Source organism: Erpetoichthys calabaricus, chromosome 10 (assembly GCF_900747795.2).
Source record: "Erpetoichthys calabaricus chromosome 10, fErpCal1.3, whole genome shotgun sequence".
Classification (NCBI taxonomy): Eukaryota; Metazoa; Chordata; class Cladistia; order Polypteriformes; family Polypteridae; genus Erpetoichthys; species Erpetoichthys calabaricus.
Window position 1 is genome coordinate 68,687,299 of NC_041403.2, and position 25,697 is coordinate 68,712,995.

Below are 25,697 nucleotides of genomic sequence, written 5' to 3' on the forward strand. Positions count from 1 at the left end.
AGTGCAAATTAAGAGGAAGTGCATTTAGGACCGGAGCCAGAAAGCACTTCTTTAAGCAAAGAATTGTGCAAATCTGGAACAAACTACCAGGATATGTAGTTAAAGCAGAAACCCTCAAAACCTTTAAGAAGTATCTGGATGAGATATTGACAGAGCTTATCTATATTAGCTAAACAAATGAGCCTGATGGACTGAATGGTCTCATCTCATTTGTAAAATTTCTTATGTTCTAAAATAGAACTGTGAAAATGAGATGTGCCCATGTATATTTCCATTATTCAACACTTATCAGAAATAAAAGCTGAAACAACAGCTCTTTTTGGTGATTAATTGTTAATCTCAATGTAACACAAAGAGTAATTCAGCATGGAGGAAGTCAAAGCTGCTCAATCTAATCAGAATTCTTGGTATGGGCGAGGGTAAATGAGAACCTGTGCTTTGTCTAGGAGCTGAAGGGCCTATGCTGTGGCTGGGAACGGGGACACAGTGGGTGGACAAGTCTGTGCTCTGGCCAAGGGCACGGACACACTGGGTGGACAAGGGCCCGTATGGTGGCAGCTGATAGGGACTTGCTACCTGGTCTGTATACTGATCACTTTCTAATTCCTCAGAACTTTTAGGCTACAGTTGCAGTACTGTATTCTTTTTGTTTTTACTGTTATTTTTAATGAAGAGATTAGCCTCGCTGATACTCCATAAAGAGCAGCTGACGAAGGTAGATTGTTAAATTAAACATTTTATTTCAATTAAAAAAAAAGAAATCCTTTTGATCCCTATGAGCAGTAATTCAAAACTTAAATCATTTTGAGCAACTAAGTTTATTTTTTTGCTTCAGAAAAGTTTCTTAAAAAATGAAGCTAAATTCTGTGTTACTACTAAAGACCAATGCCAAGGAAGAAGGTTTTTTTTGCCATGTCATTGACCAAGTAACACTGTCCAGAATGCTTTCACTACAAACTGCCACTCGAAGACTTCCTCTTTAGTCTATGTTTACATTTTTAAACAAATAAAAAGATCAAAGTGCAGGACCACCCAATGAATACCAGATGCAGTAATAATAAGGAAAAAAAGGAACTCTAAGAGAATGTGGTCTTTATGCTGTAAATGGAGTTAAACACGGTAATAGATTTTTGAATCTGTCGTAGTACAACAAATTGGGTTTAAACTCATCAGATAAGTTCATTACCACCTGGCAACACCCAGCAGCCCATTTAGAAGGACTAATCAAACTATCAAGCATGTCATTGTGAGTACCTGAAGAAACACACACAGATGCAAGGGGACAACATGCAAATTCCACACAGACAATGTCAAGGCATTGGATTTGAACCCAGAGGCCACTAATCCACTAAAAATAATTTTCCAAATGTGTTTTTTTTTCTTCAGCTTCACAGAGCCTGATTTTCTTAAAATGTAATTTCCCTGAAAATATGGAGCAGTAGTCTTCATAGGGTAGTGGCAGTAGAAGAGGCCAGTATCTGCTGATCATTTCAAGCAGATGAACAGAAATTTGTTTTGTTTAAATAATTATATACCACATTGGGAACTTGAATCTTTTAATTCTCACTATAAGTAAAAGTATGACAGGCCAACAGAACTTGAAAAGAGCTGCATTTATTTGTCAAATACGCTGCTGCCAGTTGGCATAGAGTGATCAGAGCTTCATGATGAACCATTAATGGCAAAGCGCTACACACTAATAGACAATTCTGTTTTACCTTTGCGAGGTTCTTCATCATTGTCTAGGCTGTCCTCCCCAACAATGTGCTCTGGCTTAAGATTTTCTGTGAAAACAAAAAATGTGATTTCGTCAATTTATGCATTATGCATATGAATAAAAGAGAGATGATAGTTAAAGTTGGCAAACACTGCAAAAACAGAAAAAAATGAGAAGACTGCTTGATTAGGAAAGAATTGTGTGCTGCTAAATTCTTGATTAAAGGAGATGCTTTGTTTTTAATAAGGATATTCTGAAATCCATAAAAACCGGAGAATGGAACGTACGTTGCTTGATATAAGATCCATAAGCGTGGTGAATGAACTGTAGTTCAACAGACTAAAAAACTGCTTAGTAAACAGCACAGTGTACAAAAGGAAGTTGTGGATGACAAGATATCCCCTGCTGTGTCGTAACTGATTCTTCAGTGAAAAAGGAAATAATGAGAGGGAAATAAAAATATCTTGCTTAAAAGTGAAGTGGCAATAGTGGCAAAATGCGTAGGTAGAAAAAGAAAAAATAGAACATCAGCATAAGGTCAACACCTCATATGGCTACTGTATGATACACTTTGAAGATGGCACACTGATGCACTGCTGCTTCCTGAGGTGAACAGATCTGAGATATTTTCCAGATAATGTTGTTGTTACTCTGAAATATTTATATAAGTGTTAGGTTGAATTGACACAGCACGAATGAGAATGGCCATGAGTAGCTGCTCGATTGCACCCGGTGCTGGTAGGATAGGCTCCAACTCCCTGGTTTTTGTAAACAACAAATTGCAACTTCAAAATAAGTGTATGTGGGGATAATATATTTGTTTTTAAGGTCAGGGCCATAAGGGCTTGGAAACCAATTCAGCAGCAAAGGGCATAAAGAGCAAACACCATAAACCCTTCACACATATGCATACTTCAGCAATTCAAAGTGACTTGCTCGTAGTGCTTTTAGACCGCATAACGAACATGAGTATTTCGAAATGATGAAAAACAAACCCAAGCCATAAAAAAACCAAAGAGCTAAGTGTATCGAGACAATGCAACAAGCTTTATCACCAAACAACTTTCAAAGAGCATTGCTATGACTTATACTGTATATTATATACATACATATTTATATGCACACTTACATACTGCACATATATAAAAGTCTGCACACATACATATATAAACATATAAAATTATATGTTGACCAGCCGGTAAGGGTTTACCAGAGGCAAAAGAGCCACCAGAGGCAGTAGTGGATGGGGCCATATTTTTTCTTTAGTTATTTATCGCAACCTGGGGTCACAAGTGAAATCTCTTATTATTACACTACCATCACAACCTGTATAACAAGGTTTCTTTGTCATGCCTGAAACTGCATAATCAGTTTTTGAAATACAACTTTCAGCCTTAGAGTGGCTTGGAGTCTGAGCTAGTGCTCCCCACAGCCACATCTCGTAACAAACTGGAATCACTAACCATGTGTAGCTTAAACACAACCATATTTTCCTCACTTTATATTTATAGTGAACTTTGAAAACAAAACCTGAGCAAACCTGGCAAACACAGCTGCAGTTTCAAACTACCAAGAGGTGTGGAACAATGCATTGTCATTTCTTAGCGGAGAAACAGCTCCATGTAGGTGGTGTGACGGTTAGCTTACGGTACATTGTTTTAAACCAAGATATCTGGATTTGATTCCTTCCAGTTACATTTAGTTTTTTGTTTTAATCAAATATTTCAACTCATTACTTTTATCATGGCTCCAAGCCACTGAGGACTGGCCCATGTTGCCTCCATAATTATTTATTGCAGGGCTTATTTATGGTAACACCAGGTAACTCAGTAACTATGTAACAGACAACATGGGTTTATGATGTGAAGATCTTACCAAACTTATCTGTTAGACTTGTCTGAATGGGTAACTAGAGCAGCAGACAAAGCATACGACAAAGTTTACTTAGACTTTCCAAAATCTCCATACTGAAGATTAAGATTAAGATCTCATAATGAGAACATTGAGGAAGTTGTTGACTGCACTACTGACTACATCAACTTCTGTATGAACATTGTAGTTCCAGTAAGAACTGTACGCTGCTATGCTAACAACAAGCCATGGATTACAAGTGACATCAAGAGCCTTTTGAACCAGAAGAAAAGGGCTTTTAAAGACGGTGATCAGCATGAGCTCAAGCGCGTGCAGAAGGAACTCCGAGTCCAGCTCAGGGCGGCGAAGGAGCAGTACAGGAGAAAGCTGGAGCAGAAGTTGCAGAATAACAGCATGAAGGAAGTGTGGGATGGGATGAAGATCATCACTGGCTGCAGCTCGAAGCGGGGTACCACCATTGAGAGAGACGTGAAGAGAGCAAACCAAATGAACAACTTCTTTAACAGGTTTGACCACCCTAACCCAATCTCACTCTCACCTTGGAGTATTGCACCCTCCACACATCCTTCTGCTGATACCAGCATAGGAAAGACATCCCCACCCATAATTACAACAGCGCAAGTGAGCAGAGAGCTGAGGAGACTTCATGCCAGCAAAGCAGCGGGTCCAGATGGAGTATCGCCACGACTGCTGAAGGTCTGTGCATCGGAGCTGGGGGGCCCTCTACAGCGCATCTTCAACCTGAGCCTAGAACAGGGGAGAGTCCCGAGGCTTTGGAAAACATCTTGTATCACCCCAATCCCAAAGGTATCACGTCCTAGTGAGCTGAATGACTTTCGGCCTGTTGCTCTGACATCACATGTGATGAAGACCATGGAGAGGCTGCTGCTTCACCACCTTAGGCCACAGGTTCAACACGCCCTTGACCCTCTGCAGTTTGCATATCAGGAGAAGGTGGGAGCAGAGGATGCCATCATCTATATGCTACACCGATCCCTCTCTCACTTGGACAGAGGTAGTGGTGCTGTAAGAATTATGTTTCTAGACTTCTCTAGCGCCTTCAACACAATCCAACCTCTGCTCCTTAGGGACAAGCTGACAGAGATGGGATTAGATTCATACCTAGTGGCATGGATCGTGGACTATCTTAAAGACAGACCTCAGTATGTGCGTCTTGGGAACTGCACGTCTGACATTGTGGTCAGCAACACAGGAGCGCCACAGGGGACTGTACTTTCTCCGGTCCTGTTCAGCCTATATACATCGGACTTCCAATACAACTCGGAGTCCTGCCATGTGCAAAAGTTCGCTGATGACACTGCTATCGTCGGCTGCATAAGGAATGGGCTGGAGGAGGCGTATAGGGACCTAATCAATGACTTTGTTAAATGGTGCGACTCAAACCACCTACACCTGAACACCAGCAAAACCAAAGAGCTGGTGGTGGATTTTAGGAGGCCCAGACCCCCCATAGACCCAGTGATCATCAAAGGTGACTGTGTGCAGATGGTGCAGACCTATAAATATCTGGGAGTGCAGCTGGATGATAAATTAGACTGGACTGCCAATACTGATGCGCTGTGCAAGAAAGGACAGAGCCGGTTATACTACCTTAGAAGGCTGGCGTCCTTCAACATCTGCAATAAGATGCTGCAGATGTTCTATTAGACAGTTGTGGCGAGCGCCCTCTTCTACGCAGTGGTGTGCTGGGGAGGCAGCATTAAGAGGAAAGACGCCTCACGTCTGGACAAACTGGTGAGGAAGGCAAGCTCTATTGTTGGCATGGAGCTGGACAGTTTAACATCTGTGGCAGAGCGAAGGGCGCTCAGCAGGCGCCTATCAATTATGGAGAATCCACTGCATCCACTAAATAGTATCATCTCCAGACAGAAGAGCAGCTTCAGCGACAGACTGCTGTCACTGTCCTGCTCCACTGACAGATTGAGGAGATCGTTTCTCCCCCAAACTATGCGACTCTTTAATTCCACCCGGGGGGGTAAACGTTAACATTCAACATTATTCATAGTTATTGTCTGTTTTTCACCTGCATTATTATCATTCTTTAATTTAATATTATTTATTGTATCAGTATGCTGCTGCTGAAGAATGTGAATTTCCCATTGGGATTAATAAAGTATCTATCTATCTATCTATCTATCTATCTATCTATCTATCTATCTATCTATCTATCTATCTATCTATCTATCTATCTATCTATCTATCTAATTCTGAAATTAGAAGCTATTGGCAACTTCATCCATCCATCCATTGTCTCCCGCTTATCCGAGGTCGGGTCGCGGGGGCAGCAGCTTGAGCAGAGATGCCCAGACTTCCCTCTCCCCGGCCACTTCTTCTAGCTCTTCCGGGAGAATCCCAAGGCGTTCCCAGGCCAGTCGAGAGACATAGTCCCTCCAGCGTGTCCTGGGTCTTCCCCGGGGCCTCCTCCCGGTTGGACGTGCCTGGAACACCTCACCAGGGAGGCGTCCAGGAGGCATCCTGATCAGATGCCCGAGCCACCTCATCTGACTCCTCTCGATGCGGAGGAGCAGCGGCTCTACTCTGAGCCCCTCCCGGATGACTGAGCTTCTCACCCTATCTTTAAGGGAAAGCCCAGACACCCTGCGGAGGAAACTCATTTCAGCCGCTTGTATTCGCGATCTCGTTCTTTCGGTCACTACCCATAGCTCATGACCATAGGTGAGGGTAGGAACATAGATCGACTGGTAAATTGAGAGCTTCGCCTTGCGGCTCAGCTCCTTTTTCACCACGACAGACCGATGCAACGCCCACATTACTGCGGATGCCGCACTGATCCGCCTGTCGATCTCACGCTCCATTCTTCCCTCACTCGTGAACAAGACCCCGAGATACTTGAACTCCTCCACTTGGGGCAGGATCTCGCTACCAACCCTGAGAGGGCACTCCACCCTTTTCCGGTTGAGGACCATGGTCTCGGATTTGGAGGTGCTGATTCTCATCCCAGCCGCTTCACACTCGGCTGCGAACCGATCCAGAGAGAGCTGAAGATCACGGCCTGATGAAGCAAACAGGACAACATCATCTGCAAAAAGCAGTGACCCAATCCTGAGCCCACCAAACCGGACCCCTTCAACACCCTGGCTGCGCCTAGAAATTCTGTCCATAAAAGTTATGAACAGAATCGGTGACAAAGGGCAGCCCTGGCGGAGTCCAACTCTCACTGGAAACGGGTTCGACTTACTGCCGGCAATGCGGACCAAGCTCTGGCACTGATCGTACAGGGACTGAACAGCCCTTATCAGGGGGGCCGGTACCCCATACTCTCGGAGTACCCCCCACAGGATTCCCCAAGGGACACGGTCGAATGCCTTTTCTAAGTCCACAAAACACATGTAGACTGGTTGGGCAAACTCCCATGCACCCTCCAGGACCCTGCTAAGGGTATAGAGCTGGTCCACTGTTCCGCGACCAGGACGAAAACCACACTGTTCCTCCTGAATCCGAGGCTCGACTATCCGACGGACCCTCCTCTCCAGGACCCCTGAATAGACTTTTCCAGGGAGGCTGAGGAGTGTGATCCCTCTGTAGTTGGAACACACCCTCCGATCCCCTTTCTTAAAGAGGGGGACCACCACCCCGGTCTGCCAATCCAGCAGCACTGTCCCTGATGTCCATGCGATGTTGCAGAGGCGTGTCAGCCAAGACAGTCCTACAACATCCAGAGCCTTGAGGAACTCCGGGCGTATCTCATCCACCCCCGGGGCCCTGCCACCAAGGAGTTTTTTGACCACCTCGGTGACCTCAGTCCCAGAGATGGGGGAGCCCACCTCTGAGTCCCCAGGCTCTGCTTCCTCATTGGAAGGCATGTTAATGGGATTGAGGAGGTCTTCGAAGTATTCCCCCCACCGACCCACAACGTCCCGAGTCGAGGTCAGCAGCGCACCATCCCCACCATATACAGTGTGACACTGCACTGCTTCCCCTTCCTGAGACGCTGGATGATGGACCAGAATCTCCTCGAAGCCATCCGAAAGTCATTCTCCATGGCCTCCCCAAACTCCTCCCACGCCCGAGTTTTTGCCTCAGCAACCACCAAAGCCGCATTCCGCTTGGCCTGCCGGTACCTATCAGCTGCCTCTGGGGTCCCACAGGACAAAAGGGTCCTGTAGGACTCCTTCTTCAGCTTGACGGCATCCTTCACCGCCGGTGTCCACCAGCGGGTTCGGGGATTGCCGCCACGACAGGCACCGACCACCTTACGGCCACAGCTCCGGTCAGCTGCCTCAACAATAGAGGCACGGAACATGGCCCATTCGGACTCAATGTCCCCCACCTCCCTCGGGATGTGGTCGAAGTTCTGCCGGAGGTAGGAGTTGAAGCTACTTCTGACAGGGGGCTCTGCCAGACGTTCCCAGCAGACCCTCACAACACGTTTGGGCCTACCACGCCTGACCGGCATCCTCCCCCACCATCGAAGCCAACTCACCACCAGGTGGTGATCAGTTGACAGCTCCGCCCCTCTCTTCACCTGAGTGTCCAAGACATGTGGCCGCAAGTCCGACGACACGACCACAAAGTCGATCATCGAACTGAGGCCTAGGGTGTCCTGGTGCCAAGTGCACATATGAACACCCCTATGCTTGAACATGGTGTTCGTTATGGACAACCCGTGACGAGCACAGAAGTCCAATAACAAAACACCGCTCGGGTTCAGATCACGGGGGCCATTCCTCCCAATCACGCCCTTCCAGGTCTCACTGTCATTGCCCACGTGAGCATTGAAGTCTCCCAGCAGAACGAGGGAGTCCCCAGAAGGTATGCCCTCTAGCACCCCCTCCAGGGACTCCAAAAAGGGTGGGTACTCCGAACTGCTGTTCGGTGCATACGCACAAACAACAGTTAGGCCCCGTCCCCCCACCCGAAGGCGAAGGGAGGCTACCCTCTCGTCCACCGGGGTAAACCCCAATGTACAGGCTCCAAGTTGGGGGGCAATAAGTATACCCACACCTGCTCGGCGCCTCTCACCGGGGGCAACTCCAGAGTGGTAGAGAGTCCAGCCCCTCTCAAGGAGATTGATTCCAGAGTCCAAGCTGTGCGTCGAGGTGAGCCCAACTATATCTAGCCGGAACCTCTCAACTTCGCGCACTAGCTCAGGCTCCTTCCCCTTCAGAGAGGTGACATTCCACGTCCCAAGAGCCAGTTTCTGTAGCCGAGGATCGGACCGCCAAGGTCCCCGCCTTCGGCCACCACCCAACTCACACTGCACCCGACCTCCTTGGCCCCTCCCATAGGTGGTGAGCCCATGGGAAGGGGGGACCCACGTTGCCTCTTCGGGCTGTGCCCGGCCGAGCCCCATGGGTGCAGGCCCGGCCACCAGGCGCTCGCCATCGAGCCCCACCTCCAGGCCTGGCTCCAGAGTGGGGCCCCGGTGACCCGCATCCGGGCAAGGGAAAACGCCGTCCAAAATGGTTTTTCTTCATAGGAGGTTTGTTTAACCGCTCTTTGTCTCATCCCTCACCTAGGACCAGTTTGCCTTGGGTGGCCCTACCAGGGGCATAAAGCCCCGGACAACAGAGCTCCTAGGATCATTGGGACACGCAAACCCCTCCACCACGATAAGGTGACGGTTAAAGGAGGGGTATTGGCAACTTCTAAAACTGGATTTCAATTTGGCTAATCGATAGGACATAAAAGTGCAAATACAGTAAGAGGAGAATACTCCCTCTGTATTGAGTGAGGGCATCAGTCGATTTCCTCAGGGGTCGGTACTTGGACGGGTACTTTTTCTAATTTAGGTTAATGATACAGATTCTGATATTGTTAAATAATTTGTGAAATTGCAGATGATGCTAAAATCAGAGTGATAGCAGAGACTGAAGGGGCCATACAAACAATTAAAAAAAACCCAAAGCGTCTTTAACTTCACTTCACTATTACTATGGCCATAAGGTTCTTTTAAATCTCATCTCTGAATGCATTTCTGGATTAGCCTGGCAACTCCATCTGGGATTAGGATTGGCCCTGTAAAACTCCTGCTGCCATCCTACCACAGCTCCCCTGGCCGCGTTAGCCATCTCTGTCAACATTTAAAATAAACAAGACCTGAATGGCGTTTAGACAGAAAAATTTGGATGAGAAGAGGCCATTCAGCCCAACCAATCTTGTCAATCCTACTTGTCAATCCTATCCCTGAAGTCCAATTCTCCATCACACTAACTTATTTTATGTCTCTATACCTCTCAGTGTGAGGAAATCTTTGTAATGTTGGTGTGCAATTGCCCCTTAGCAAGTTTTCACCTGTGCCAGCAAGTTTTCACCTGTGCCTCTGTTTCCTTATTTGAAGAACTTGTTTCAAAATAACAGCTTGGATCCATTGTACTAATTTTATTTGTAATGTTAATCACTGTAATCATGTTACCTCTTAATTTTTGTTTTCTTAAACAAAAAAAAAGCTCATCTTCTTCAATCATAGCTCATACCTCTCAATCCTGGAATCACCCTAGTCGCTCTTTCCCGAACACTTCTCTAGTACTACTGCATCTTTTTACTTTTTTGTATACAAAATATAGGGAAAGTATTGTAATCATCCAAAAATTTGATGTTGAAATTTTGACGAATCTCAACGCTTTAGATCTCCCTGAATTTCTTGTATACAAAGTCTAGGGTAAGTTTTGGAATCCTCCAAAAATACCATTTTTGGAATTATGTCTGTGTGTGTTTGTGTTTGTGTGTGTGTGTGCGTGTGTGAGTGTGTATGTAAACATAACTTGAGTACCTTATAACTTAGGTCAACCAAATTTAGCATACAAGTGTTAGGTACAAAACGTAGATTTCTTTCAACTTTTGGGCTATTTCTGCTACCTTTTATTCATGCAGCTGCAGAGACCAATTTATTCAATTTTACTTTTGTAATAATTGTTCAATATATTATTAATTTGATTTCATTTGTTGTTGATGGTTCTTTAATGTACATAATATTGAAATATAATCATTATCTTGTGGTTTACCCCTCAAATATCCATCCCCATATCCAAGTATACGATTGAGTCTAGGGGAGATCACTCCCGATTTTTTATGATATGGAGACCAAAACTGCACACAGTGCTCCAGGGGAGTCCTCACTAGAGCATTCTATAACTTAAGTATAACCTCACTTGAATTATAATTTACACTTCATGCTCTATAACCTAACATTATTTTAGCCTTCTTCATCACTTCTGTATGCTCTCTTGATGTAGAAGCAAGTGACAAGAACACTATGACTCCTGGATCCTTCTCATAAGTGATACTTTTAAGTTTCAAAATTTTGATTGTGTATTAAAATCTAACCATTTTATTTCCCAAATGTAATGCATTAAATTACTTTAAATTTCATCTGCCACAAATTTGCCAAAGCCTGAATTCAACCCAGGTAATTCTGTAATGATTTGGTAGATTCTGGATTATCTACTGTTCCACCTAATTTAGTGTCATCTGCAAACTTAACCGATGTGATCTTTGCACTCTTACTAAGATATACCACAGGCAGCCGTATCTTCCTGCTGCCATCAATACAGTAGGTTTGAGGGACAAAAACCTTGTTGTCTTGTGTCTCTTGTGTGGATTCTTAAGTCTTGCCTTAAATTTGGTGTCATTGCCACAGTAGACAATGTTGGCCAACTGACTCGATACAACTGAGGCTCTGGCCTTAGTTACCTTTGCCCCATCTTTCCTGATGTTGCAGTGTAGTAAATAATTTTAGTGCTACAAAGCCATAAAAGCAATCAATACATCACAAAAAGACTGTCCACTGCTAGCCCTGCAGGCACACTGCCATTAGTTCTAACTTAATCTTTGAACAGTATTGTACATTTATTTCTATGTGATGTTTCTTGATAAATTTAAATAAAGAAGTAGAAAATGTAATTTTTGTGAGGATTACTATATGAAATAAGACATTCTCAGACTGCAGCAGTTTGCACTTTCACATTAAAGAGATATTGATCAGGTTTTCCTAGTTTCTTACCAAGCTCTTCCTCCATGGTAGATCCTGAGCTGTTTGCACTTGATACACCCAGTACTCTGTTGAAGAGAATGGAGAAAGCACTGCCCCATACTCCTGCCAGGAAAGAGCAAAGAGATACTTGCATTGGTTAAACCTTTTTGATAAACATATTAAGTACAGCAAGTTTAAGAGTCAGGTATTTATTTAACAGACATGGACAGACACAAAAAATAATTCAGGATGTACAAGCCAAGGAAGGAAGGAATGTGCACCACATACTTTAAGCAATGTAAATGATCCATCCATTTACCAAATTCACTTAATCCATTTCTACCTGCCATGGAAGCCAAACCTAGTCCTTTGAAGAACACACTTGTGCACACATTCATAATAAAATGATAAGTGTCTGTGTGTCTGTCTGTGTGTTCGTCCGGTTGCTATGTTCCTGCTATTCCAAAAGCGAATGCATCAGAAACATTTTTAGTAATTAAATGCATCGCATTTGTCATTCTAATAGATGGCACATCACAAACATTAAACACTGCTTTTACGAATCCTATACCTAATGGCATACAAAAGATGTATGCTTTGCATGGAGCACTGCAAACATTAATGCTGATTTCAACCTGTCTTAGCTCGTAGCACAGCTAGTAGGATAAAACAGAATGTCTTTTGCTTATCTGAATGGAATTTTATGAAGAAGCAACAAAAACACGTCAAAGCTGTACAGTAAATGATATTGTATTTATTTTAATGTTTAATAAAGTAGTGCATGTGGGAATGAGCCAAAAAATGAAAGGTAGAAATGGCTTAAATGCAAATGGCAATCTGTAGTGTGAACATCAAATTGTAAATTAGGAATTGAAAAATGTGATATCCCACATGAATATGTGTTGGGGCCCATCTTTTTAACTTACATGATCCTTATAAAATATTGCAGGTAAGCAGTGATGACAAATTAGTCAAATTAGCAGATCTAGCATGCTACAGATGGTTCGGACAGAATTCATATTTATGGTAATTTGAATTAAATGATTTTTAAATTTAAACAAATGTAAAATTATGCAGATAATAGACTCTACTGAGATTAGTTATGTCTGACTTGAGTCAATTATTCAAGAATAATTTAACATGAATATGGTTAGACGCACAAAATTTTAACTCTTGAAACGAATCTTCACGGCATCCAGTGTTCCAAGATGACTCCTATGCTAATGAACTCAAACTGGGAGAAATTTAAGTAACATTTCATAAGTAGGGACGAAATTTAGATCCATCACTATGACCCAGAACCATTGGGCGACTCCCCAGCAGCAAAGAATTTCAAGGGCTAAGCCAGTGCTGCCACTTTCATGTCCAAACGTATTTTTAAATAATGTTAAGGTTGTAATTCATAATGATTTACTTGGCCATTTGAAACAGTAAATAAAGGTAAAACAGTGAGGAAAGTTGTCAACCATCCCTCTTTTGTGTCATGTCAGTCCTCCTGCTCACACTGTGAAGGCTGCAAAGGCTACACTGCGCGTTATTGCTCCCACCCTTTTTACTGCAGACCAGTCTGAAGGACTACCATTGTGGGACACGTCAAGGATGAAGGCATCAAATCAGCCTCGGAAGAATGGTTGCACAAGCAAGTCAAAACATTTGACACTGAAAAGCTTTGTGACGGGTATAACATATGTAGTATAACATATACCCGTCACAAAGCTTTTCAGTGTCAAATGTTTTGACTTGCTTGCTGTAGTGTTCATAAAGTTTATGCTGAGATCTAAAGCTTGTTTGGTTTTACTGGTGTTTCTAGGTCAGGCTCAAAACTTTTTGATCACCCCTTGCATGGCTATTTGATTGTCAGTAGTCCATTGGTGGTTGAACCCCAGTCTGAGGGGTGTTCTGTGAGATGTCAATCTGTCTGCACGATTTTCTTTCTTCAGTTTAGAGTAATGAGAATGACTCATGATATTAAATTGGCCCAGTGTAAGTGAAGGTGAATATGTGAGACACTGTCCAAGTGTGCTCTCTGACGGACTGGCTCCTCGGTGAAAGGGCGTTCTAGCTTTGTGCCTAGTTCTATTGAAATCTCCAGCTGCTTGTGGCCTTGACCAGGAGTAAGCATATCTAGAGGAGGATGGGTTGCCTGGCTGGCTGTTGCAAATCCAAAGAATCTTTTTGTCAATATTAGTGTGGGGGCACTCCAATCAAATGAATGCAGGCGAAACGTGAAAATAATGTACTAAAATATTGAAATAATATTCTTAATTTGATGATATAGTTGAAAAATAAAATTGTTCAAGCTACTGATGACAATGGAAATATCCATACAGTGCTTTTGGCACGTAATCCTGCAATCTAAAATAAGTATGCAACCTACACATGGCTCTCACTTCTCTCTCATACCAGCAGTGTCACTTACCCATGAGAAAGTGTAATGGATTCTCGTTGTATTTTTTTACCACCGTCCCCATGAAGAATTTGCTTCCAAATAAGTCAGGTGGCATGAAAGTCCCATATTTGGCCATTCCAATTTCATAAGGACTGAACTCCACCCAATCTGCAGATAAAGCACAGCATAGTTACAATTTAATTTACCAAACAAAACAGGGTGAAGCAATTCTGAAGCGGCTACTAAAAATTCAGCTGATGTTGCATGGGTATTGCACCCTAGTGCTAAACTCACAGCCTTCACACAGGGCCTGGATCTTCCTTCCTGTGCACTAGGGTTTTCTTGACAGGACTACTGAAGCACCAAGCTGATTAACTGTCTACTCAGCATTCTGCTTCTTGGTTTCTACATAAAAACGTGTTCAGAGACACTAACATTTTTCCTGACCAGCTTCCCACTCACATATTTCCACATTTTCTGTGGGATGAAAAGCTTACCAGACAATAATTGAAAGGTGTAGCTGTGCCCATACATGCTCAGACAATCATTCCTTTTAGGGGAGCAATTGACCAAATACAGGAAGGTGATAGCATCTGTTCAGCAATACAGTCAGGCTGCAATCCATGTCACAGGGCTGTTTTCAAAACGAAAGCCAACCAAATATCACCTGGTCATGGATACAACTCAAAGGGCATGTAATCTTACAAGCATTAAACTTGGCCATGTAGGCTGTTCTTGTTATGATTCAAACAAATAAATACTTCATTTTGTTCTTCCTGTTCATCTTTTCCCACTTCTGTGTGGGGTCAAAGTGCTCGATCAACCGTCTCCATACAGCCCGGTCCTGCAACTCCCTGCCAGTGAGGCCCTTTTCTTTTAAATCTTCTTTTACTCTATCATTCCATTTCTGTTTTGGTCTCCCTCGCTTTCTCTTCCCTGTACTTCCATTCCCATCACTCTTTTGCCCACATATTCATTGTCTCTTCTCATCACATCAATACCACTCCAACCTACTTTCCTGTACTGTACTTTCTTAGATATCTCTCCCATTTTTCTTGTTCCTCTGATTGTCTCAATTTTTATTCTGTCCTTTTTTGTACCTTAACACATCCATCGCAACATTCTAATTTCTGCCACATCCAAAATTCTTCTCCTGTGCTCCATTCATCATTAGTTTTCTTACTCCTGTCTTAAAAATCTTACCTTAAACCTTCATCTTAATTCTTTGAACTTTTTCCAGTTGTTCCATTCACACTGCACTCTGTGAGTGTCTGCACCTAGTTTTCCATCTTGGGCAACCACTGATCCTACGTATTTAAATGTTTTCACTCCTTTCAATAGGTCTCCCTTCAGGCTAACTTCTGAAACCTGATCCTCATTAAACCTCACATATTCTGTCTTCACCGCACTAGTTTCCAGTGTTCTATCTTCCAAAGCCCTTCTTTCTCCATTCTTCCAGCTTCCTGCCCACTTCCTCTTTTCTGGAGCTACACAACACAAAGTCATCAGCAGAAAGCATGCACCAGGGAGACTGGTCTTTTATCCCATGACTCAGCATATCCATAACCAGGTGAAAGAGGTAAGGGCTTACAGAAGATCCCGGGTGCAGACTTACTCTGATTGTGATTTTGTCTGTTACCCTAACACTGCTTTGAACCCAAACAAATTAACACCTTAAACTAAATTAATGTGAGGAAATGTGAAAAATTAGCTACTGGAAGAGTATCAGTTTAAGATATAGCAACATGCAATACAGCATTTTGCTTTACAATAGAACAACATGAGTAGATTTAAAATTCTAAACATGATTCCTTGGAGGAGCCTATTTCCTAATGTGTACAGGAAATTATCCCACAAACTAAATGATGCCATTAAAGAGGTGTACCAAAAGATAATCTAATTTCGGGACAAGGAGTACAGTTTATAAATTTAGTCACAGGTAGTCACTAAGTATGCCTGTACTTTATAAATAGTAATCCTTTAAGTAGTTAGACTTCTGATGAAAGAAGCTATTTTAAAACCAACCAATCAAAAGACAGAAAGACGTAATGAGAAAAAGCAAAGAGAAAAATAACTGATGATTACAAAAAGCCCAGGGGCTCCTTCAAAATTCACACCTATGTGAATGAATTCACCATAAACTGAAGTTTGGATCAGTGTGGTGTTTTGCAGAATGGTTAGTGCTGCTGTCCTATGTAGCTGGGCCTGAATCCTGGTCAGGATCTCCTTCCATGTGCAGTCTGAATGTTCTCTTTGTGTTCTTAGGAGATTTCCAAATGTGTGCAGGATTGTATTTGTCATTCTGTTGGTCCAACGTCAGGGAGTGTTGTTGTGTGTACCCCATATTACATAGGTTGTCTTGCCTGGGGCTGATATTCCCCCACCACCCTGATGTTGCCAGGATAGACCCCAGCTGCCAGCATCTCATTTATAGAATAGGTAGGTTTTGAATATGAGTGGATAATAAATCTAGCTACAGTGCATTACTTTCTTATGATATCTTGAGGAGCAATTTAATAGTTTTGGTGCAGTGGTGGCATGGTGGTATAGTGGTTAGTGCTCCTGCCTTATATATGTAGTGACCTGAGTTTGAATTTCATTTGCAGTCATTTTCTATGTGGAGTTTGCACTTCTCTCCACATCAGTGTGGGTTTTCTATGGGTATCCCTGTTATCCTCCCACAATTCAAACACGTCCTTTTTAGATTCATTTGAAATATAAAATATTCATCTGTATGAATACATGTCTTGATGTATGTGTAACAGAGCCCTTTGGTAGATTGGTAACCTGTCCAGCATTTTTTCCTAGCCTTGCACCCAATATATTATTATTATTATTATTAATATTACAAATACGCACAGGTTTCCCAAGAACCTAAACTGAATAATGCGATGTGGCTTACTTAATCTAGTCTGTTACATTAACTAGTGTTTTAGTGAGCTTTGCATAATGCTTACATACAGACTATTATTTATATATACAGACCATCTTAATTTCGTGACAATATTTTCCAGCAATTGAGTTTGTTCATACATTCCTACCATGATTCAGAATCTCCACAGCTATTATTTTTTGTGAACAATATAATTATATTTTGTTGCAAAAACAACTACTGCAAACAATTGTGCAATTTCCTTGACAGATCACACATTGAGCATAGGCAGCATTCCAAAGAGCTGAAATTAAAAATTAAAGTAAATATCACAATACAAGTCACTAATCGGATTTCTCTTTAAATCTGAAACCTAATCTGAAAATGCAATCTCTTATTAAAACTGAAACTGAAAGGACTGCTTACATGAGACAAGCTACAGTATTACCTGCAAACATCAGCTCAGAGACGTCCGGCTTGACATGGAGGCAGGTGAATAACGGGAGAGGACACTGGCCTTCGTTAATCTTCCCCTGCATGTCGCTTAGTCTGTAATCCATCCTCTGGGAAGGAAAGCGCAACATATGTTAGTGAAATTTCCATCCATCCATCCATTTTCTAACCCGCTGAATCCGAACACAGGGTCACGGGGGTCTGCTGGAGCCAATCCCAGCCAACACAGGGCACAAGGCAGGAAACAATCCTGGGCAGGGTGCCAACCCACCGCAGGACACACACAAACACACACCAAGCACACACTAGGGCCAATTTAGAATCACCAATCCACCTAACCTGCAATTCCAAAAACAAATTATTAGTTGACATAGGGTTAAGCAGTTAGACATTACTTGGTTTCACATGCTTCCAAAAGCAATGCATTAATATATATATTAATATAATGTTGTCTTAATAATTTGATTCTTCTGTTTTTTAAAATATCAATGATAATCAAATAGTTTGCAATGATGCATATAAAAAACAAAAATCACTCAACAAAGTAAATATGAACATTACTAAGAAGAGAAAATCACACCATTTGTTAAATACACCTTTACACAGCTTACTTGATTAGATGTTAAAAATCTTATAATTCTGATATGGTTGCACAGCTTTTTAGGTTATAGCAAAACTTTTTAAAAAGCCAGACTGGCGTATTATTCTGGTATACTATATCTTCTTTTAAGAAGTGGCCATATTCTGAATTTAGTTATACAGCTTAGTTGTCAATTTACTGTGGAAAGGGGGCTTGTAGGAAAGGAGTTGTAGTGTCAAGGTAGTCAATATTCAGATATTCTCAAGCTGCATGGCTCCCTGACAAAGTTATGTACAGCATTTTTGTTTGTTATTTTTACAATAATGAACAGAAATGACCAGGTGGTACCTGATGTGTACAGAGCAAGACAGCAACATGAAGGACCTCTATATTAAGAAGTATGGAGACAAAGGTAAGTTTCAGTATTGTAGTTATGAATACCCAGCATGTGCTGAAGGGAGTAAGAGAGGCTCCAAGCTCACCTTGCCTCCAGTTGCTTTAAGGGTACAGCAGGTTCACCTATGGTAGGTGATTGTGCACGCGGAGGGGACTATTAGTAGGGTCCCAACACATTTTGACCAATAAAAAAGGGATCTGCAAATTTTCCTTTGCCTTTGAGTAAACTCTGAGACCTGAAAGGACATAAGGTAGCAGCATCTTATGATCTCTGTGTGCATGGTAAACTCCACCGAGAAGATTCAGCTGAGAATTCAACTAGGGTTTACCTACTGGGCTATCATGTCATCCGCTTTCTCATGCTGCTTCTTTACATATTTTTTGTGAAATATTCTGCTAACAAAAGCCATATTTACCCAACCACAGGACAGCAACTTCCTGGCATCAATTGACACTAAACCATTCACAGCTTTGCAAAGCCTCAATATAACCCTGAACTCAGTTTTATATTTCATAAAATGGAAGAGGAAAAAAGTAAATAAAAGTTTCAAAAATATATTTCAGACATACACTTGCTATTTATAAGCAGCACATGCTTTATATGTGTCCATTTATAAACTAATCATAAAAAAGTCCTCTTTGCCTTTTTCAGTTGTTAGTTTCAAGGCATACTGCAGGGCATTGAGGCTTCAGTTTTAAAGTCTGGTGTTCTCTGTAAATGGCAAACATTTGCATAGGAAAGTAACACGCTTACATTAGAAACAGCAACGTGTCTGTAGTGTTTGACACTTTTAGGCACAGAGAATATTTTATCTGATAGGATGCAAATTAGCAGTGCCCATCTTGTGTACTGATCAGTATCTCGGCAAAGTAGCCACCTCTCTTTGGTATCATTATTTGTATACTGGAGCAGAAGAGGAAGGGTGTGGAAGTGCATGTTGTAAGCAGTATGGCAAGCCATCTAAAACCTTGATCAAATTATTTTTCTCACCAATTATCATTGTTTATATCAAATGTTCATCTTTGTACAAATTATTGCAAAATTACATTAGATTACGCAACATAAGAATGAAATGCTGTGGTTCCAATAAGCACATTAAATGATATTGATCAAATCCATTAACATTAAGTCAAGAAGAAACAGCAAGCCCTAAGAAGGACTATAAATGAGTACTTTAGGTGGAAGATGAAGCTTTCTCTTACATTGCGTATTAGCGTCTCCCCTATCAGCATGCCAAAGATGTCGGTGAAGGTGACAGGCTGACCAGATGCTTTCTTCTTCCATAACGCTTCAATATAACGTTTGATGTGTTGGGGAAGAAGCAGGAAAAGAGGATTGCTGCTAACACTTTTCATCAGTTCTTGATTGATTTCTTTTGGTCCTTTTGCTGGGAAATCAGCATGAGAGTACATTGTTGACATATACCTTACAGGTAGTAAAAGAGAAAGGGTGACAATGATGAGCGCAAAGGGTTGTAACAATAAATGAAAAACAGAAACGAAGAGATGAAATAAGCAAATATGACAAAATTCTTAGCAAAACTTTATAATACATAGCCAGGGAATTTGCCTTTTTTGTTAACAGATGTTAGGGGATCAACGATCTTCCATAGCTTGGGAGTAGTTTTTGGCTTTGTATTTGTCACAATGTACTTTCTTCTTTCCATGTTAATACTTGTGATATTTTCCATTGTATTGCTGCTGTCTAATTTCTTTTATTAAAATCATTTATCTATTCATTCTTTAAACTGCTGATCAGAGTTGTAGAGAGTAGTTTCCTATCCTGGTAGAACTGGGAACATTGGGTGAACCCAGACAGGATAGGGCAGCAGTCTACCACAGGGCCCCACTCAAACAGACATGCACACATTTGGGGTGTGGTAGATAAACTCACGAACGCACACAAGAAGTCCACAGGGACAGAATTCACACCTGTGACTCTAAGCCCACAGCATTAAGCCACGCACTGGAAATCCACAGTTAAGTCCCTAAATGTTTGGACAGTGACATAATTTTCATAAATTTGACTCTATACCCCACCACAGTGGATTTGAAATGAAGAAATAAATACATGATTGAAGTGTAGTGTAGTTGGGACAATTGACTAGCAACCTGTCCCATAGCCAGGTATGAGCAGGTCCCTAATTTTCTCTTTAAAAGGTAGAAGGTCTGGAATTGATTCCAAGTGTCATTGTGAACTCTCAATATGAGATCTAAAGAGCTGACTATGCAAGTAAAAACAGGCCATCATTAGGCTGAGAAAACAAATCAAACCCTTTAGGGAGACAGCAGAAACACGAGGAGTGGTCAAATCAACCATCTGGTATATTCATAAAGAAAATCAACCCCATGGTGAGGTCTGCAACAGCAGAAGGCCTGGACAGTCATGGAAGGCAACTGTGCTGGATGATCACAGAATTCTTTCCTTGACGAAGAAAAACTAATTCAAAACATTTAGCTAAAGACTTCATGAAAGTAAATTCAGAGGGTTTACTACAAGGTGCAAACCACTGGTAATCCTCAAGCATATGATGGACGGAATTGGACCTTGCCAGAAAATATTAACAAAGCAGTCCAGTTTTGGAACAATTTTCTTTGGACAAATGAAATTAAGATCAATATGTACCAGAATGATGGACACAGAAGAGAAGGCATGACTAATGATCTGTAGCATACCACATTATCTGGGAAACATGGTAGAGGCAGAGGCAGAGTTAAGGCACGGGCATGCATGACTGCTAATGGAAGTGGGTCTCTAGTGTTTACTGATGATATGACTGCTGACAAAAGTTGCAAGATGAATTCTGAAGTGTATACTGTCTGCTCAGGTTCAGAAACAAATATACAAAACTGATAGGACGACGCTTCACAGTATATATGGACAATGAGCTAAAACATACCATGACAGCAAACCAAGTACTTTTGAAGGCAAAGAAGTGGAATATTCTTCAGTGTCCAAGTCACTCAACTGACCTCAACCCAAATGGAAATGCATTTCCCTTGCTGAAGACAGAACTGAAGGCAGAAAGTCCAACAAACAATCAGCACCTGAAGACAGCTGCAGTAAAGGCCCGGCAAAGCATCAGTAGGGTGGAAACCAGGCACTTGGGGAAGGCCATGGGTTCCAGACTTCAGGCAGTCATTGAGTGCAAAGGATTTTCAACCAAGTATTGAAAATTATTGTTATATTCATGATTGTTAGTTTCTCCAGATACTTTTAAGCTCCTGAAAATGGGGGGACCATGTATAAAAATGACTGACTTTTCTAAATGGCTCATACAATATTTTTGTTAAACACCTTAAATTAAAACTGCAAGTCTACACTTCAATCACATCTTGATTGCTTCATTTCAAATCCATTGTGGTGGCGCAGAGAGCTAAAATTATGAAAATTGAATCACTGTCCAAACACTTATGGACTTAACTGTACATTCTTGTGGTAATCTCATGGCCCTAACTGAACATAGTTTTGGTGCAGGAGAAACTAGGGTGAATTATAAATAAGATTTGTGATTAAAATAGTTAATATCAATATTACTATCATTATTTTATGTGCTATACAAATATGAATAATTATTTTCGGTTACACTTGTCTGTTAAAAAGACAGCCAATGAGAACTCAGACAGTGGCACAGACCCCTGACATGCAGAAAGTTATATCCAGGTAGTGTGAAACAGTGTGCTGGCAGCAGCAGGTAAAACAAATGCCACTCTCCTTGAAAAGGCTTGCAAATGGCAATTTTAAACATAAAAAACGAAAAGGAAAAAAAAGAAATATACAGTATGTCAGCTTTTTCTGTTGACGTAGAAGAGAAAGGTGGCCACAACCTGTTCGCTTTCTGCGATGAGTATTTAAAATTGCTGGGGCACCACTGCTATAGTTCAGGCACTGTAGTTTTATGTCATTACTCAAGTGCCATTGTCAAAGAACAAAGTAAACTGACAAATGACCTAAAACAGAAGAAATAAAAAATGTGTGGACTGTAGACTTTGTCAAGGTATCTGTCCATATGACATGACTTCCAGCAAAGGGATGTCATTTTTAGCACTGCGGTGGGGAGACAGATGGATGAAATTTAGTTCTGTGTGGAATTGGACAGGAGCAGAAGTAAATTTTTAGAACACAAGTGGGAGCATTAATAAAGTCAGCCCCGTCCTTCTTCACTGCACCGTTGGTTCATTTAAGGCTAAAAAATATTTGTATAACAATTCTGCAAATCCACAAAAGTTCCTGTGGGATATCTGTACATGATAGATTTACCGTCGAGTAAAAAATCTACATTATTTTGTTAGTTAAATCTTTTTTACTTGCTCAGAATATATCTTAATTCATTAGTTTATGTATGTACACACAATTGCTATAATGGCTAAATCATGTCAGATGTCACTGGTGCCAGTTGATTATTTTTAAAATAAAAGTGTAAGTCTTTATCATTCATACAAAATATTCTGCAAGAGAATACACCACAAACTTTTAAATTATAGATGACTGTTTTTCATAATGTGGTCCAAAGTAGGTAGCATAACTGTAACACAAATTATGTGTAATGCTGATGTGAAGAGTAACTACAAGTAAAACGGTACTTGTTTATTATTCCCCTCTGTATTGCTGGATTCTTCTGTTAATGAAGGTAAGATTCTGGAATCTTCCACGCTATAATCCTGTTAGTTATATGCAGTTAGTGTAGACTGAAATGTGCTTGCTTCACTTTGTCAGCCAGTCCACAATATCTTAATTGTTCTTTCAACTCTTTATACACTTTGGAAGTCCCATGGAATGGATGAATGAACCCCCTGGGCTAGGAGGCAATAATGGAAGGACTGTAGGAGTGGACACACAACCTGGCTGGAATGCCTTGTCATCTTCATCCTGGCTGGGATCGAAGAATAATGAATAGACTGAGTGAATGTGGATACCGAGAGCAGTTCATACCCCCACAAGGAAGGTGGCAGTGTTCCTGTGTGCTGATCCCAATCACGGCACCCACAGGGTTGCATGGGAATTGCAGCATAGAGGCACAGCCCTGTCGGGGTCTTTGGATGCTGCAGCGAGAAGACAATGTTGGTTTCCACATGACCCAGAAGTGCTTCCAACATGCAGTGCAGTGACACGGAAGCATTCCCAGGTCTCACTTGGAGGACACTCAATTGGAGGTTATTATTGGTGTTATATAATTGTATATTTTGGCTGCATTCAAAAAAAAATGTTTTGGTTACAAATAAAACCCCTTATTTGAACCCAGGAATGTGTTGAATGATACTGTGTCTGTAGTGTGGGGCACAATGATGCCCCATTGTGTTTACATCTTTTACTGATTTTGTCCATGATCAATCTGTTTTAACCCCTGCCCTGATATATGAAAACATTTATAAAGCAATTATAGTCATTTGATGCTTTTCTTGACTTTAATGATTTATAAGTCAACTTATCTGACTCACATTAGTATGTTTGGCACCAGGATTTGGTAACATTTATATTCTCCCCTCTATCAAAACACACTCATTGTTTCATGAGAACATGACACATTAAAATGTCTGAAGAAGTAACCATAAGATGAAAGATTAACATTATCATTCTTTTGATTTTTTGCTCTGTATTACAAAAGCAGTATATCAGCATTAACAACTGATAAACTTTTTCGTTGCCTTACCAATTCTTGTGAAATTCCAATAGACTTAGACATCTTTTCGAAGAATGTTTTCTTTAAATTACAGAAAAATTATTTCTAAAAAATATTCTGAGGTCTGTTGTTACAGTGATAAAGCCCTATCAACTGAATTTCTTATCATGGGTTATACGTTGAGAAATGAGAAAGGAACTGCCAGAAAATTCAGTTGATGTGATTTTCCAAATAATGGCGTGTATTTAATGCTGACTTAGTACAGTATGATAACCAATTAGACTATTCAAATATTTACTTTAATAGGGTACTTCATTCTCATGAATCCTTAATACCACAACCAGTTGTTTGCGATGGCTGAAAATTCACTCAAATAAGAGAAATGCCACAGAAATATTAATGGCCTCTGGCAATGATGAAACAGGAATGTAATCTACTGGGAGATGTGTGGATCGCTGTTCTTTTGGACTACATGGATGCCTGCTGGTCCACAATCAACTAACACAATGATCTGTTTGGAAGGATAACGGAAAGAAACTTTCCTAAAAATGTGGCTACTTCAGCTAACAACTATCTAGTTATGCATATCAAACACAGACAGATGGACATAAAATAATAAATCACGAAAAAAAATAAATGAATATTAGAGAACTATCTCTCTATTATAAAAAAAATCTTTGGGATGGAGACTAGGGAGACGAGACGTGATCTTCTCGGAAGACAATCTGAAGTCCCACGAGAGACACATTAACTTGCTGCCAGCTCTTAAAACAATGACAAGCGACAAGCAAAACAAGCAGCTCGCCAGCAGCAGAAACCCAGCAGATGATCCGACTGCTTCTCCTTGTGTGCGTTCAGCCACCCTAACCCCCCCTTCATAACGCGAGCGGCAAAGACGCAAAGTGGCAAAAGGACAGCTGCTGCACAGGCTTTAAAATGATCAACGACAAGCGACAGCAGCAATGGCAGCAGAAAGACAGCAGATGATCCGAAGGCATCTCCTTAGCATGCGTTTAGCCGCCCCCCCCTAAACCCCCCCAACACAACGTGAGCAACTTTATACGTCCTGCGAGAAAGAGTTTTAACCATACCCAGGACCGAAAATTAAGGACAAGTATTGTTTTTACAACATCACGCAAGACAAGGCAATGAGACATCATTTAAAACAAGTCCACAGACATCTAACCTAGCAGTTGTTGGATTGCTCTTGGTAGACACGCTTCATGTGCTCCCAGCTCTTAAAACAACGACATGCGACAAGCAAAACATGCTGCTCGCCAGCAGCAGAAAGCCAGCAGATGATCCGACCGCTTTCCTTAGCGTGCGTTCAGCCACCCTAACCACCCCCTCTCTCCCCCTTCACAACGTGAGAGGCAGAGACACGAAGTGGCAAAAGGACAGCTGCTTTACAGGCTTTGAAATGATCAGGCAGCGAGACAAGCAGAACACGCAGCTCGCCAGCAGCAGAAAGACAGCAGATGATCCGACGGCATCACCTTAGCGTGCGTTCAGCCGCACCCCCTTCACAATGCGAGCATTGTTATACGTCCTGCAACGTGTTATATTGTTATATGCCCGGGGCCAAAAATAAAGGACAAGTATTGTTTTAACAACGTCACACGAGACAAGGCAATGAGACATCATTTAAAACAAGTCCACAGACATCTAACCTAGCAGTTGCTGGATTGCTGTTAGCAGACACGCTTCATGTGCTCCCAGCTCTTAAAACAATGACAAGCGACAAGCAAAACAAGCAGCTCGCCAGCAGCAGAAAGCCAGCAGATGATCCGACCGCTTCTCCTTAGCGTGCATTCAGCCACCCTAACCATCCCCTCCAAACCCC

The 25,697-nt window shown here is 41.7% G+C and overlaps 1 protein-coding gene across 2 annotated transcripts in view; it reads right to left on the minus strand.

The window, feature by feature from the left end:
- LOC114659119 (cytosolic phospholipase A2-like) overlaps positions 1-25,697 on the minus strand; it is a 106,174-nt gene that overhangs the window by 16,970 nt on the left and 63,507 nt on the right. For both annotated transcript variants that reach the window (XM_028811376.2, XM_028811377.2), the window contains 5 exons: positions 19,437-19,659; positions 17,253-17,367; positions 13,963-14,100; positions 11,574-11,666; positions 1,719-1,784 (listed from right to left, as the gene is read on the minus strand). In XM_028811376.2, coding sequence (XP_028667209.1) covers positions 1,719-1,784; positions 11,574-11,666; positions 13,963-14,100; positions 17,253-17,367; positions 19,437-19,659 — 635 coding nt within the window. The remainder of the gene's footprint in view (positions 1-1,718; positions 1,785-11,573; positions 11,667-13,962; positions 14,101-17,252; positions 17,368-19,436; positions 19,660-25,697) is intronic.